Consider the following 15,234-nt stretch of genomic DNA (forward strand, 5'->3'; position numbering starts at 1 on the left):
ACCAGGCCAGACCCTGCCAGGTCCATCATTAGGTTCCCTGCCACGGGTGACAGCGCAGGGTGGGACAGGATCACGCTCCAGCAAGAGCTTGCGGAGGGAGGACAGTCCAATGCTCTCCCTGCCCCATTTACCCCCCCAAACAGCTTCCCCCTCCTGCGCTCGCGCCTCCGGGACTCACATTTTTGTAAAGTTTCTCCGCCAGCTCCTTGATGTGCCGCAGTATTTTCTGCTTGTTCCCCTCTTCCGCGCGCATGCGCTTCACTTCGTAAGCCACCAGCTGGGAGAAGAAGAGACGGGTGAGAGGAGCAGCCGGGCAGGATCCGGCCACCCATCCCATCACCCGGAGCGTCCCAGCAGATCCCCGGCTGTCCCTCGAGGGGCAGGGAGAGCCAAGCAGAGCGAGGACATGCGGGGACGGCCGGGCAGGGGGTTGCTGCTCCCAAAAACGCCGCTTACCTCATCGAAGAGGTCGATGGAGCGGTACGGGGCCCCCCGCTCGGTGACAAAGCCAGCGAAGGCCATACCCTCCAGCACCTTGGTGAGGAAGTCATCCTCTGTCAGCCCCCTCTGCCCCAGGAAGGCGGCCTGGAAGAGGGGAGAGGGTGCCATCAGCCGCGCCGGCTGAGGTGGCAGGGTGGGTGACACCGTCACCGCAGCGAAGCGCAGGCGTCTGTGCAGCGGAGGGACCACACCATCTCCTTCCCCGTCCCACGCGGGTGCAAGGACGGGGTTTGCACAGAAACCTGTGCTTCCAGCCCGTGGCAGTGACACGTTTGCAGCAGGACATGCTTGGTGGCAAGTGAGGAACACTAGCACCGGGGAAAACAGAGGCCACAGGCTCCTTCTGGCAGCCGTGACAAGGACCTCATCCTGCACAAGGCTGGTTCACCCCATCTACTCCCCAAACACAGCTTTGAAGGAGCCTCTCACCAGCGCCACAGAGGGAGCCCGAAACACCAGGTTTCCTGGGTCCACACAGAATCACAGAATGGTTTGGGTTGAAGGGACCTTTAAAGGCCATTGGGTCCATCCCCTGCCCTGGGCAGGGACACCTCCCACCAGAGCAGGTTGCTCCAAGCCCCCTCCAACCTGGCCTTGAACCCCTCCAGGGATGGGGCAGCCACAGCTTCTCTGGGCAACCTGGGCCAGGCTCTCACCACCCTCACACCAAAGAACTTCTTCCCCACATCTCAGCTCCATCTCCCCTCTTTCAGTGGCAAACCCTTCCCCCTCCTCCTGTAGCTCCCCTCCCTCATCCAGAGTCCCTCCCCAGCTTTCCTGGAGCACCCCCCTTGAGGGACTGGAAGGGGCTCCAAGGTCTCACCGGAGCCTTTTCTTCTCCCGGCTGAACCCCCCCAACTCTCTCAGCCCCCCCTCCCAGCAAAGGGGCTCCAGCCCTCCCAGCATCTCCATGGCCTCCTCTGGCCCCGCTCCAACAGCTCCGTATCACTCCTGTGCTGCAGAAAGCCCTTAGGACTCTCCTTGGATCTTATCCCACCCAAGAACCGCTGGTTATGGCCCACCACGTGCCTTCAGGAGACACTGGTAGAGACCAGCTCTCGCTCCTCCGAACACCCTGGCCCACTCGCTGCACCCGGACTCCCTGAGAGGGACAGGAGGAGGGTGCCATGGCAGGGACCACTCACCCACAGCCACAATGACAATACGGAAACTCCTCGCCACGCTGCCACCTACGCTTGCCCTCCTGGCCACTCTGGGGAGGAGCTGGCCCAGCCCGGTCCCACAGGAAGAAGCCAAGGGGAGCAGGGCTCGGTGCTGGAGCCACGGGCACTGCACCAGGACATGGGCTGCCCGGTCTCGTGGCCCTGCACCCGCGGGGAGAGGAGTGCTGCTGTGACCAAGGCAGCTAAATAAGTGAAATTCAGGCTGTTTTGTACTGCACACCGTTGCTGTACGATTTTATTAAATGTAAGTTCTTGATGCTTCAATGATTTTATGAAATGTAAGTTCATGATGCATCATTCCTTTTATAGCAGTTTTATGAAGGGGCATTTTCTCACATTTACTGCATGTTTATGATTTTATGGAACTACTGAATCTTCGCTCAGAATAACTTTTTATTGAGCATTAAAACAAAAATAGTTCAGAACCCTTATGAACACGCTGCTGACTTTAAACGTCAGGGACCAGCGCACGTGACACAGCACGGAGCAGCCACTGGTGAAGCACAAGCCCTGACCGTGCACGGTGACATTTGTGGGGACAAGGAATGGTCCCCTGGGCCTTGGGGCGGGCCGAGCAGAGGGTGCCACCAGCCGTAACGTCCTCAGCGACCTCAGTGGCTGTGTGACGTGGCCACCCCAAGCCGCGACGCTCGAGTCCCTCCGCTCTCGCTCCCCTTCCCCGTCACCTTCTCCTGCGTCACGTCTCCTCTGGTGTCCTCCAAACACCTCAAGCTTCTCCCTGCCCTCCCGGCCCCACCAACCCTTTCTGGCAGAGCGAACACCCCAGAAGCGCCAGGGAGGGCAGCCCCTGCCTCCTTCCTCTCCCCAGATCTTAGAAAAATCCCCAGCTCCAGGCCAGGACGTGAAGGACACCTTCTGTGAGCCTCAAAGGCTGCTTGACACCAGGCAGAGAGGATTCCAGCTGCGACTGACCACACACGGGCATAAACAGGGAAGCGCCATCTGACCCGCAGGACCTCAGGACGGCCAAGGACGAACAAGGGATGCAGGTGGACCCAGGAGTGATGTAGGAGAGGTCACTTGCTGCAAACACAGAACTGTCTTCTAGAGACAGCTGTATTTGTGCAAACAACCTCTTCACGCATCAACTCATCCCAACCCACCTGCAGAAGGGTTATTCCACAGCGCAGTCTGAAGAAATAACTCTGCTGTGGGGGGAGGAGGCGGCAGAGCAGAGGGAGCCGCTGCAGACACAGGTTCCCTGCCCTCCCACGTTGGCGAGGACCCATCACACCGCTCCCAGCAGCCTTTTTCGCCCCCCGGGGGGGCTCAGATGGGAGCCAGGCTGGTGCCAGAGGTGCCAGGAAGCCCTTGCACGCGTGTGTGCCCGTGTCTCACCTTATGGAATCGTATGACGGGCTCGGGATGGATGCGGATGATGTGCAGACACCAGCGATAGCCCTGAAGCAGCTGTGCAAACAAGCGGAGGAAGACAGCCCGGATCTCCTTATCCTGGGAAGAGGGAAGGACAGGGTGGTCAGAGCGTGCTCAGGCAGAGCCAGCCCACGGGACAGGAATTTCCACCCAGCACAGAGGCGAGGGGATCGCACCACGTGTCAGGGTCAGCTTCTCCTAAGCGGGCCAGGAAACTGGGCAGAGATTCCAGGGGAAAAGGGACATGGCAGAGCTGGATTCCCTGTCCTGCCTCCCCTGACACTGCACGCAGGGGAAAGGGAGCTCTCACAGCCCCGGGGTTTGCCAAAGTGCCCAAAAGTTGGTTGTCTGCCTCTAACCCCGCTCCAGCGCGGCAGCAAACCCGGCACCGCCAGCTTCCAGGAGCCGTGGCCTCAGTGTCCTGGCAGTACCATGCTTTGCTTCTCAGCCTCAGCAACACCGAGATGGAGACAGGCCTCAGACCCTGCCTGTCCGCTCCCTGCCCAAGAAACAGGGTGTCCAGGGTCCCTCCCTCTCCCTCCCAGCTCCGCTCACCTGCATTTTGAGAGAAGAGGCAGAAATCGTTGAAGGGGGGAATGCGAGATCTGCCACCTCGAGCTCGGGGTCCAAGACCTGCACAGACAAGGCACAAAGCAGGCTCAGCCAGGGCGTCGGGGGGATCTCTGCCCTCTTCCACAGCTGGGAAAAGGGAAGCAGCTTCCCCCTGAGACCCAACAGCACCCCCAGAAAAGGTCCGAGGGGCTTGGAAACCAACCCATGGGGCTGGAACCACCAGGTATCAGGAAACATCCTGTAGCTCAAGGGAAGCCTCGAGGCGAAGCCCCTCTGCCCAGAGCACGGAGCCCAGGACAGCTCGGCCGGGGGCAGTGGGGAAGGGGGAGATGTAGGGGAGGGCTGGGGGGCTCAGAACCACAGGGCTGAGCCAGAACGGCCCCCTCACACCCCAAGCTGAGGGGCAGAAGCTGAGGGGCAGCATTTGTGTGGGATGGCTGCCCTGGGCACGCTCTGGCACGGCCAGGGGAACGCGTGAGAAGCCAGGAAAGCTCCGGGGCCGCAGCTGTTTCCTGCCCGCAGGCTGGGAGCCAGCCGCCCGATTCCCAGAAACTTCTGGCAGAAAAACCCTTTCTCCGGCACTGCCACGCACGGGGGGCCATCAAGGATCAGGAAAGGTCTCCGGTGACATGGTCAGCAGGACCGTGAGATACAGAGCTGTCCTCTCGGAGGAGTCCCTGCTGCTCCCTTCCCAGTTCCCATGGGCAACATGTCCGGCTCCCAAGGTGTCCGCACCCCGCGGATGGGGGAAAGGCCACAGCACTTACCATGGAGAGGGCTTCCCGGGTCTGCTGGAGCAGCGGTTCGGGGAGCAAGGAGATATGTACACACTCGGGGACATTCACTGTGCCACCATCCAGGTCTGCGATGACAACGTCCAGCTAGAAGTGGCAGGAGAGGCATGAGACATGGCCCAGCTTCCCGACACCCTCCCCACCACCTCGGGAGTTACTGTCTCTTCTCCACGGTCACCAAACCCGAGCGTCTGCCAATACACAAGCTGTGAAGGGATCCCAGCACCAGCGAGGGTGGCAGAGGGGGGACAACCTGGCAGGAGAGGGACGCGGCTTTGCGCAGCAGGCATCTGCCGTGACTTTGTGGCATCAACATGGGTGAGGTGTCAAACACCAGCCCGACACAGAGGCCACGCTGTTACAGTCAGTCACAGAATGCTGTGGGGTTGGCAGGGACCTCTGGAGAGCACCCAGTCCAACCCCCTGCCAGAGCAGGGTCACCCAGAGCACGTCCCACAGGAACGGCTCCAGGGGGGTTGGAATGTCTCCACAGAAGGAGACTCCACCACCTCTCTGGGCAGCCTCTGCCAGGGCTCTGACACCCTCACAGCAAACAAGGTCCTCCTCATGGTCAGATGGAGCTTCCCCTCTTCCAGTTTGTGCCCGTTCCCTCTTGTCCTGTCCCTGGGCACCACTGGAAAAAGACTGGCCCCATCCTCCTGACACCCACCCTTGAAGTATTTGTAGGCGTTGATCAGATCCCCCCTCACCCTGCTCTTCTCCAGACTCAACAGACCCAAGTCCCTCAGCCTTTCCTCAGCAGAGAGATGTTCTAGTCCCCTCAGCATCTTGGTAGCCCTTTGCTCTGCCCTCTCCAGCAGTTCCCTCTCCTTCTGGAACTGGGGAGCCCAGAACTGGTCCCAGTGCTCCAGCTGGGGCCTCCCCAGGGCAGGGCAGAGCAGAGGGGGAGGATGACCTCCCTCCACCTGCTGGCCACGCTCTTCTTGATGCCCCCCAGGATGCCATTGGCCTTCTTGGCCACCAGGGCACATTGCTGGCTCCTGGGCACCCTGTTAGCCAAAGCGGTGGCTGCGGTTTGTTCCGGAGGCTGGGGGACAGCTTGGTTCTGTTCAGACCAGACTCATCACGCTTTGATTTAATTCTGGGACTGAACTGAAGCCTGAAGCGTCAACACAGCCTCCTGGACCAGCCGAGTTTCACAGTCAGATATCCTCGGCTCACCCCACCGCTGGTGTGCGGGCACCATGGCCCGGAGCCCCAGCGACGCGTGGCCCGCCCAGCCCAGCTTGGCTCGTGCAGCAGGGCTGGATCGTAGCCCGGGCTGGCTGGCCTGAACAAGCAGAGCCTGTGCGAGCCGGCGGGCTCAGCCCGCTGCCCCCGGCACCCTCGGGATGGCGTTTGCTGCTGTCTGGGACGGCCGGCACACGTCCCCCGCTCCTCCCTGGGACCAGTTCCGCTCCCGGCACAAGGGGCTCTCACCAGCTCCTGCGTCTCCGACTGGAAGATGGAGTGGACCCCGATGATGAAGGGTGTTGGCGTGCTCAGTACCTCCAGGAGCTGCGCGGGCAAGATGGGCACGTACGTGAAACTGCAACCAAAAAAAGAGCGTGGCTGCAGCCAGTCGAGCCCTGCTCTCCGCCCGAGCACCTCGGCACCCGATGATCCCCCCGCCAGAGGATGTGGGGTGACCCCAGGATGGCAGGCTGTCTCCTGCCACTCTCAGCCCTTCAGACAGTACGTGCACAAGGTTTCTGAGGGCTCGTGGACACTGACCATGATCATCCTCTGGCCCCGGAGTTATACTCTTAAGCCTGACGGAGGGAAAGGGTTCCAGCAGAGAGATTTAACTCCAAAAGAAAGCTTTCTTTGGAACACAAATAGCCTTTCTGCAGCCCAGGGCTACGGCAGGCCAGCGTGGAAACAGTGCGAGGGGAGCCGGCGGCAACAATGGCCCGTCTATCCCCTCTGTCCTGCCTGGGAGATGTGCAAACAGCCCCAGTGGCGGCCAGTTTGTGAGCTGGTGTCCCCCTCCCTGGCCCGGTCCCCCTCCCCATGGCTCCCTGGGGCTGGGGCCAGCGAGGTGGCAGCCGTCCCGCAGGAGTCACCGTGGCGGCTTGGCCACCACCACCACCGGCCCCTTAACAAACGCCCTGTATGTGCGTGTCCCATTCTGGGGAGGGCAGAACCTGCACCAGGGCTTTCTGGAAGCCTCCCAGTGTCCGGCCTCCCCAGCCAGCCAGACTCCGTGCCCAGGGCTGTCAGCAGAAGCCATGCACTGAGGCTCTGTCCCCCACAGGCTGCGACGCGGCTGGGAGAAGGGAAAGGGGATGGATTCTGGAGAGATAAACACCTCCAGCCTCTCTCCCACGGAGCACGGGCACTGCCGGACCATCTCCCATGGCTGGACGGGCTCATTTCCCTCTGTCATGGGTCACCACGGCTAGGAAAAGTGCAAGCCAGCAGCTCCTGGAGCTACAGACACTGGCTGGTAATGCCTCGCTCCTGCTTCCACATCTACAGCCCCAGAGAGGAGGGAGCCAGGGGTGGAAGGTGTGTCACCAGAGTGGACACACTCCAGAATTACACTGCTGTGCACGCCAAAAGCTTGAGGAAAGGGACATTCAGCAAAGACCTGTGGGCATTCACCTGCCCCTTCACCGGCAGACTCCCAAACACGGTCACAGCCATGGAAGCAGGAGGGAGGGAGGGCGTGAAGCCAGGGGCAGGCAGGGGAGGCTCGGCTCTAGGTCGCTATCAGAGGGCTGGGGGGCTCCAGGAATGGTGGGGATCCCTCACCTGTACTTGAGGGGGAACATAAGGGCGAGGAGAGCCCGGCAGGCGTCGGTCAGCCTCTGGTAACTGCTGGAGAGAAACAGGATCTTGTGTTCGGTAAGTGCTGCGCAGAAGAGATACAGCACGTTGGTGATGCCTGGGGAGAAAGTGAGAGAAAAGAGCTCAGAAAGGGGGGTTCCCCTCTCGCACCCCCCCAGAGACCACTAATCCCCCCCCAGGATGGATCCCACTCCCCATCTCCACATTCTGCGCAACAGAGGAGCTCAACACCCTCCCAGAGAACCACTCCTGGGTCACCCATGTGCCCAGGCAACCAAGAACCCAAAAGCACCCTGGCCTGTATCAGGACCAGTGTGGCCAGCAGGACTGCAGCAGTGACCGTCCCCCTGGACTGGGCACTGGTGAGGCCCCACCTCGAGGGCTGGGTCCAGTTTTGGGCCCCTCACGACAGGAAAGACCTCGAGGGGCTGGAGCGTGTCCAGAGAAGGGCAACGGAGCTGGGGAGGGGACTGGAGCACAAGTCTTGTGAGGAGCAGCTGAGGGAGCTGGGGGTGTTCAGCCTGGAGAAAAGGGGGCTGAGGGGAGGAGACCTTCTCGCTCTCTCCAACTCCCTGAAAGGAGGGGGTACCCAGGGGGGGTCGGTCTCTTCTCCCAAGGAACAGGCGATGGGACAAGAGGAAACAGCCTCAAGTTGCTCCAGGGGAGGTTTAGGATGGAGATTGGGAACAATTTCTTCCTGGAAAGGGTTGTGAAGCCTTGGCAGAGGCTGCCCAGGGCAGTGGTGGAGTCGCCATCCCTGGGGGGATTTCAAAGCCGGGCAGACGTGGTGCTGAGGGACATGGGTCAGTGGTGGGTTTGGCAGTGCTGGGTTGATGGTTGGACTCCATGATCTGAAAGGTCCCTTCCAACCCGGACAATTCTATGACTCTATGTACGCCCTCCCCCAGGGAATCCCCTCCTCTGAGAGATGCTCAGTGGCTCTCCTGAGCTGCCAGTGTCCTTTAATCAGAGGCACAAGGCTAATTGCAGCACAGCTCTGGACACTCCTTCCTGCCCCCCCAGGCAGTTTCCCGTGAGATCTGGCCACGTCTGTGCCCGAGCTACCCCGTTCCTGCCCTCCTGGGAGAGGGACGGCAACGCGGGGCCGGGGAGGGCTCAGTCGGAGGTGGCTGCAGCTGGAGGAGAGACCTGAGCTGCCAAGCCGGGCTCAGGAACGCGGTGGGAAGGGACGTGCAGGGAACTCCAAGCCCAGGAGTCGGCCAGCTGGCTTTGGCAGCGGCCCCGGTGAGAAGGAGGTGTGGGGACGAGTCTCACCGAGCTGGCGGAAGAGCAGGGCCACGCTGCAGCTGCTGACGGGAAGCGAGTCATTGATGGGGGTCTGGATCACCTGCCTGTCCCCGGCTCCCAGAGAGATCGTCCTCTGCAAGAGAACACAGAGCCGGTCACCGGGCGGCCACCCCAGCAAGGGGCGAGCACAAGCATCGAGGACAAGCCTCGCCAAGCCAGTGGCAGCCCCGGTTTCCCCAGGACATGTGGCCAGGGCGATGGTGCCCCTGGGCACAACCCTGGCACCCCACGGGGCAGCGTGTCCGACCACGGGCTGGAGCCCGGCTGCTGCGGGAAGAGGGACAACCACCCCGTAACAACACAGCGGGCCTCGGGGTAACGGGAGGAACGAGACCTGCCGAAACAGCCGGCACCTCCTGGATGACTGGGAGAAGGTGGCAGCAAGTCCCGAGAGCCGCACCGTGGCACAGGAGGGCTCTCCAGGACCCGGCACCCCCAGGGGAATGGGAACAGCTCGCCCCTGCCATGCCCAGCCGGGCAGAGGAGCTGCACCAGCTCCACAGCCTCTCCCGTGGGACACGGCTCCTCCACGGAGCGGGCCCGACGGCTGCCGGTGGAAGGTCTGGGGACGGACAGACTGGGCACCGTCTCATCGCTTCTTCTCCGATACAATTTCTTTCCCAGACCTAAGCTCGTTCCCAGGGGCACGGGGAAGGCAACACACGTCCCCAGCCTCTCCGGAGGCCCAGCCGACTGTCCCTCCTCTCCTCTTTCTCCACCTCCCGAGGGAAAACGCTCCTCTGCAATAGCGGGTTTCGCCATGCAACCCACCGCCTCGCTCGGCCCCTGCGGCCAAGAGAGCTCACGCCACCGCGACGGCCCACGAATCCGCTGCCCCCAACGCCCCCTCGCTGGCAGAGCGGAACCAGCACCCCTGACCCGCTCTTCCAGACCGGGCCACCGCCTTTTCACAACCCCCGGGAGAGCGGGGTTGCTGCGGTGCAGGAACGCAGCCCCTTCCCGGAGCCCCGCTCCCCGCGGCACACGCAGAGACACGGACACCCCCCCGGGGGGGCGCTCTGAGATGAAAAGAGCCCGGGCACCCTCCGCTGCACCGGCTGCAGCCTGTGCCAGCCGCAAGAGCAATAAGAGAGAGGTCGCTAACGAGGAGACAGACCCGAGGAAGGGAAAGGTGTGCGTACCGCTGCTTCGTCGTCCGCGTCAGGCTGAGGTAGAGACAGACAGAGATAGCACAGTCAGTTAGAAACACACAAAGACAGCGGGACAACAGGGGTGACGAACACAGGCAGAGGCCAACAACGAGCAGGGACCAGGACTCTGGGAGAGGAGATGCACACACGGACACACACACACAGAGCACAAGCAACGGCTACTGCACTGGGGAAGAGCGCTTGGACACAGCAGGAGAAGAGGGAAAGCGCGGGGAGGGACGTGCCACCACCAAACTGCCCTCCCCGCAGCACATTGCTTGTTCCCACAGCACGGACCCATCCCGCGAGAACTGGGAGGTGACGAATAATCGTGCCAAAAAGTGCTGTTGAGCGAGCCATGGTGGCTGGAGGAGCAGCCTCTCCTCTCCCGCGTCCCACCAGGGAGGAACCGGATGGAGTCGGACAGAGCCGGGCAGATCCGGCAGGGCTGCGATTGCTCTCGCCCTCGGTGCCAGAGAGCCCGGGACGCTTGGCACAGTCACAGCCCCCGGCTTTCTCCTCCAGATCTCACCCCCATCCGTCCCTCTCCTGCTCCCCCAGGACCTGCTCATCGCTCTGCATCACCAGAGGAAGCACCAAACCTGTAGTGGGCCACGACGGCAGCCCAGGGGGCACCACCCAAGCAGAAAGCATCACCCAAGAAGCCTGCAGAGACCCAGGGGTTGAGGAGAGCAGCCTCCCCTCGGGGCCACGGGCCGCAGTGGTGGAAGAAACCCCTTTCTCCAGGCCCCAAGGACCTGTAGCGCTGCCCCAGCCCTGCAAAGGCTCCTCCACTTGGGTGCAGACTGGGTGAGAGAGAATGAAATGGCATTTTTGGCTGGGGGAAGCGGAGCTCAGCTGAAAGCGAAGCCGCTGCAGGAGACAAGTGCACATTGGCGGTTCCGTTCCAGGTGCCAGCGTGGCAGAAGAGCTGCAGGGCGCTACGCTGCTGACTCCTAACGCCTCCTGCCAGAGGGTCCAGCTGGGCTCTCCCCACTTCTGTCAGCTCCAAGTCAGCTCCAATTAGCTCTTCCTCACCCATCTGCTGCTCACGGGAGCACGACTGAGCCCAGCTGGCTTCCCAGAGCGGGAGGGGGACAGCAAGGACAACAAATGGCTCGGAGGGGACAAACAGGAGGGGTTGTCTTCGATGGCCTCAGTCCTGGGCACAAGCGAGGCTGCTGCTCCTCAAGCCCTGTCCATCAGGGATGCTGGCCACGCAGAAGCCAGCGGTGTGAGGAGCCAGCTCCAAACTGCTCCTCTGGCAAATGCCAGCCTTGCTTGGCCCGTCTGCGCTCTCACAGATGGCCTGTGGCCACTTGGCTCTGGAGCAGCTCTCCAGGCAATCAGACAGGCCTGAGTGGAGGAGCAAGACCTCTCTGGTGCAGGAATGACCAGAGACCATGGAACTGTTTCCACAGATCGATCGGTGACTACGTCAGCCGGCTGGTGGCCCAGCCACCCCCTTCTCCCTCCTGGAGGGAGCAAGGAGCCCAGACCGAGCTGCCTGGTCACGGCAAGCTGTAGCTCAGCGAAGCGGCAACATCTTCTCAGCTGACGGAGGAGCTGAGCGGTTCCAAATCGCAGAGGTTTGTTGTTTCTGCTCAGAAGCACTTGGGAAGGCACTGCCTGCACTAGCCAAGCACTCACCAGGAGCAGGGCACTGTGGCAGCTCCTCCACAGCCAGTGTGCTGAGCCAGAGTCTGCCCAGGAGTGCCATCGGCCTCACTCAGCTCACCCCGACACAGCAACCCCAAAACACAGCCGAAGGGAACACCCCGGCTTCTGCCGGAGCTGCAGAGGAGGCAGGAGCAGGGAGAGTTTGGGAGGGACAGGGGAGATCACCCACCTGAGCTCCCCCGGTGATGGGGATGGTGCACGTCAGGAGGTTCCCGATGACGTTCTCCAGGGACACGCTCAGTCCGTCCACGTAGATGGTGTAGATCAAACCCAGGCTGTTCTGCAGGAGAAAGTACAGCAGAGCTCAGCATCAGGGGGGGTGCAGATGGGGAGCCTCCAGTTTGGAGCACCATTGCATGGAGGGGCTCCCAGTGCTCGTCAGACTGTGCCAGTCAACTCTGGGCTGCAGTGCTTGAGGTCTGACCCCTCATACCTCCCACAGGGAGTCCTCCGGGATGGGATATTTAGCGTGTGCTGGGTTCGTTTCCAGCCAGCAGCACCTCCCCATCCCCGCACCGACCCCCCAGCGCGATGCCCAGACCTGCCCCTGGGCTACAGCCCCGCAGGAGCAGCACAGGGGGTTCAACAGCGCCAGGGGCAGAGGTGACTGGAAACAGCTGGACTCCAGCAACCCTCGTCCCTGCGGATCTGCATCGAGTCTCACAAAAACCCCAAGTCAGGGATGGGAAGGAGCCCCACTTCTCCACCGAGGGCTGGGCAATGTCCCCAACACCAGGCTTTGGCTTTCGCTCAGCTGAACTGGTCTGGCTGCTGGACCAGGTGATTATTGGACGTCCCTTCCAACTGACATACTCCACTTCTATTCTATTCTATCCTATTCTATTCTATTCTATTCTATTCTATTCTAAATTCTTATTCATAGAACCATAGAATCATCTAGGTTGGAAGGGACTTTTCAGATCACGGAGTCCAACCATCAACCCAACACTGACAAACCCACCACTGACCCATGTCCCTCAGCACCACATCTGCCCGGCTTTGGAATCCCTCCACAATTCTTATTCTTTCTTATTATTCTGATTCTATTCCTTTTCTTTTTGGGAAGCAGCACCAGCTCCAGCACAGAGGGATTTAGAGGGCACAAGCACTGGGTAGCCATTCAACACAGCTCTAACACACAGATGAGTAAGGAATTTGAGGAATTTGTCTTCAAGGCAGCCTCTGGGTGTTTTTTTTTTAACTCAGACCATCTCCCCACGTCAGTGAGGAAAAGAGAAAACACAAATACTGGGGCTTTGAGAGAAGGAGGCCACTGAACGCTGGAATTGAAGAGCAAGCTCATGCTCCTGCACGTTCAGGAGCAGCGGTGAAGGCTCCTGGTGTCACGTCAGTGGGGCCTGACCTCACCCCGAGCAAGAGACAGACTCTCAGTCCAGCCTCATGCTGACCAAGAGGACCAACAGGTCTGGGGTTTGGTCTACAGAGACCTCTCATCAGAGAAGAGAAGGAGCCACAACAACCCGGGGCTTGTCCTGGGGAAGTAACAGGCTGCATGTCACATTCAGCCAGTGAAACGTGTCCCTTCACCCACGGGGCAAAGGCAGGGACAGGGAGAGTGAAACGCCCCCCCTCCACGTGGGGCAAGACCTTCTAGGAACAGCCAGTGACATTTCATAGAATCACAGAAGGGTTCGGGTTGAAGGGACCTTAAGATCATCCAATGCCACCCCCTGCCCTGGGCAGGGACACCTCCCACCAGACCAGGTTGCTCCAAGCCCCCTCCAACCTGGCCTTGAACCCCTCCAGGGATGGGGCAGCCACAGCTTCTCTGGCCAACCTGGGCCAGGCTCTCACCACCCTCACACCAAAGAACTTCTTCCCCACATCTCAGCTCCATCTCCCCTCTTTCAGTGTCAAACCCTTCCCCCTCCTCCTAGGGCTCCCCTCCCTCATCCAGAGTCCCTCCCCAGCTTTCCTGGAGCCCCCCCCTTGAGGGACTGGAAGGGGCTCCAAGGTCTCCCCGGAGCCTTCTCTTCTCCAGGCTGAACCCCCCAACTCTCTCAGCCTGTCCCAAGTCTTCTGCGCTTGTGTCACAGTTGGATAATTCAAGCGATGAAACCAGGCAGCCAAAGGTGCAGCACAAACACTACTGGGCTCCTAAAAATCACAAACCCAGCCAGGTACACAAGGGCCGAAACGAGCCAGGAACCGTGTCCGTACAGTCCCTGGGGGAGAAGCTCTGGCAGGAAACATCTGTCTTTTGGACCCATTTATCCGACCCACTTTCCCCCAGAGTCACCCCCAGGCAGGGCCAGCGTTTGCCCAGCTGGAGTGGCCCAATGCCACAGCCTGGCCAAGCTCACTCTGCTCTCCCGGGCCTGGAGAACCACCAGCTCCTGTCTCTGAGAGAATTCCAGCGCCACGGAAGGGCCAGGCGTGGTAAACCCCATCCCAGATGTGAGGATGAGCATAGGATGGAACTGCTTGCGAGGAGGGAAACGGATGGAGGATCCAGGATTGTTACTGTCCATCCTCCCTCCTGCCCAGGGGTCACTGGTCCCACTGGCAGGAGAGGAGTCGCTGTTTGACACCCCCAACCAGCCCAGACAGGTTTCACCTGGGCTTAGACAACCTTCCCAACATAACACCTCGATAGGTGCTTTTTTACTGGGAGGATGGTTGAACACTGGCACAGGCTCCCCAGAGAAGTTGTACAGTCTCCACCCTTGGAGATATCCAAAACCCAGCTGGACAATACCCTGGACAACCTGCTCCAGCTGGTCTTTTGTTGGACCAGAGGCCTCCGGAGGAGCCTCCAACCTCCGTTATGTGGTTTGAGGGTGCGAGTCACAGAATCCCAGAATGCTGTGGGGTTGGCAGGGACCTCTGGAGAGCACCCAGTCCAACCCCCTGCCAGAGCAGGGTCACCCAGAGCACGTCCCACAGGAACGGCTCCAGGGGGGTTGGAATGTCTCCACAGAAGGAGACTCCACCACCTCTCTGGGCAGCCTCTGCCAGGGCTCTGACACCCTCACAGCAAACAAGGTCCTCCTCATGGTCAGATGGAGCTTCCCCTCTTCCAGTTTGTGCCCGTTCCCTCTTGGCCTGTCCCTGGGCACCACTGGAAAAAGACTGGCCCCATCCTCCTGACACCCACCCTTGAAGTATTTAGAGGCGTTGATCAGATCCCCCCTCACTCTGCTCTTCTCCAGACTCAACAGACCCAAGTCCCTCAGCCTTTCCTCAGCAGAGAGATGTTCTAGTCCCCTCAGCATCTTGGTAGCCCTTTGCTGTGCCCTCTCCAGCAGTTCCCTCTCCTTCTGGAACTGGGGAGCCCAGAACTGGTCCCAGTGCTCCAGCTGGGGCCTCCCCAGGGCAGGGCAGAGCAGAGGGGGAGGATGACCTCCCTCCGCTTGCTGGCCACACTCTTCTTGATGCCCCCCAGGATGCCATTGGCCTTCTTGGTCACCAGGGCACATTGCTGGCTCACAGGCAACTTGTTGTCCAAGGTCTCTCTTTACAGAGCTGCTCTCCAGCAGGTCACCCCCAACCTGTCCTGGTGCAGGGGGTTATTCCTCCCCAGGTGCAGCACCCGACACTTGCCCTTGTGAGTCTGCGAAGCCCAAAGTTTCTGCTGTTTAAAGTGGCTCCAGGCCAGAGAATGGAACAATTTTTTCCCCCGTCAGTTATTAATGCCTCGAGCACTGAACGCCCCGAGGGAACACCGTGTGCTCCATTCACAGAGCGGGCTGCGAACCAGACGTTCAAGAACGGGGCAGAGCCCAGACGCGATACCCCCACGGCAGGAGGGGAAAAGGGAAGGACAGAACCTGGGCTGGTGGGGAAGGTCGCCCTCCTGCAAGCCCAGCACCTGGGCAAGGCAGCGGCGAGCCC

At 60.8% G+C, this 15,234-nt stretch overlaps 1 protein-coding gene across 1 annotated transcript in view; it reads right to left on the reverse strand.

Moving 5' to 3' along the window:
• SBF1 (SET binding factor 1) overlaps positions 1-15,234 on the reverse strand; it is an 89,237-nt gene that overhangs the window by 23,577 nt on the left and 50,426 nt on the right. Inside the window, exons 5-14 of the mRNA XM_074169103.1 lie at positions 11,549-11,659; positions 9,691-9,714; positions 8,516-8,621; positions 7,205-7,337; positions 5,888-5,996; positions 4,421-4,534; positions 3,636-3,713; positions 3,045-3,158; positions 457-585; positions 179-277 (exon numbers count right to left, since the gene is read on the reverse strand). Coding sequence (XP_074025204.1) covers positions 179-277; positions 457-585; positions 3,045-3,158; positions 3,636-3,713; positions 4,421-4,534; positions 5,888-5,996; positions 7,205-7,337; positions 8,516-8,621; positions 9,691-9,714; positions 11,549-11,659 — 1,017 coding nt within the window. The remainder of the gene's footprint in view (positions 1-178; positions 278-456; positions 586-3,044; positions 3,159-3,635; positions 3,714-4,420; positions 4,535-5,887; positions 5,997-7,204; positions 7,338-8,515; positions 8,622-9,690; positions 9,715-11,548; positions 11,660-15,234) is intronic.

This window comes from Numenius arquata, chromosome 2 (genome assembly GCF_964106895.1).
Source record: "Numenius arquata chromosome 2, bNumArq3.hap1.1, whole genome shotgun sequence".
Taxonomy (NCBI): Eukaryota; Metazoa; Chordata; class Aves; order Charadriiformes; family Scolopacidae; genus Numenius; species Numenius arquata.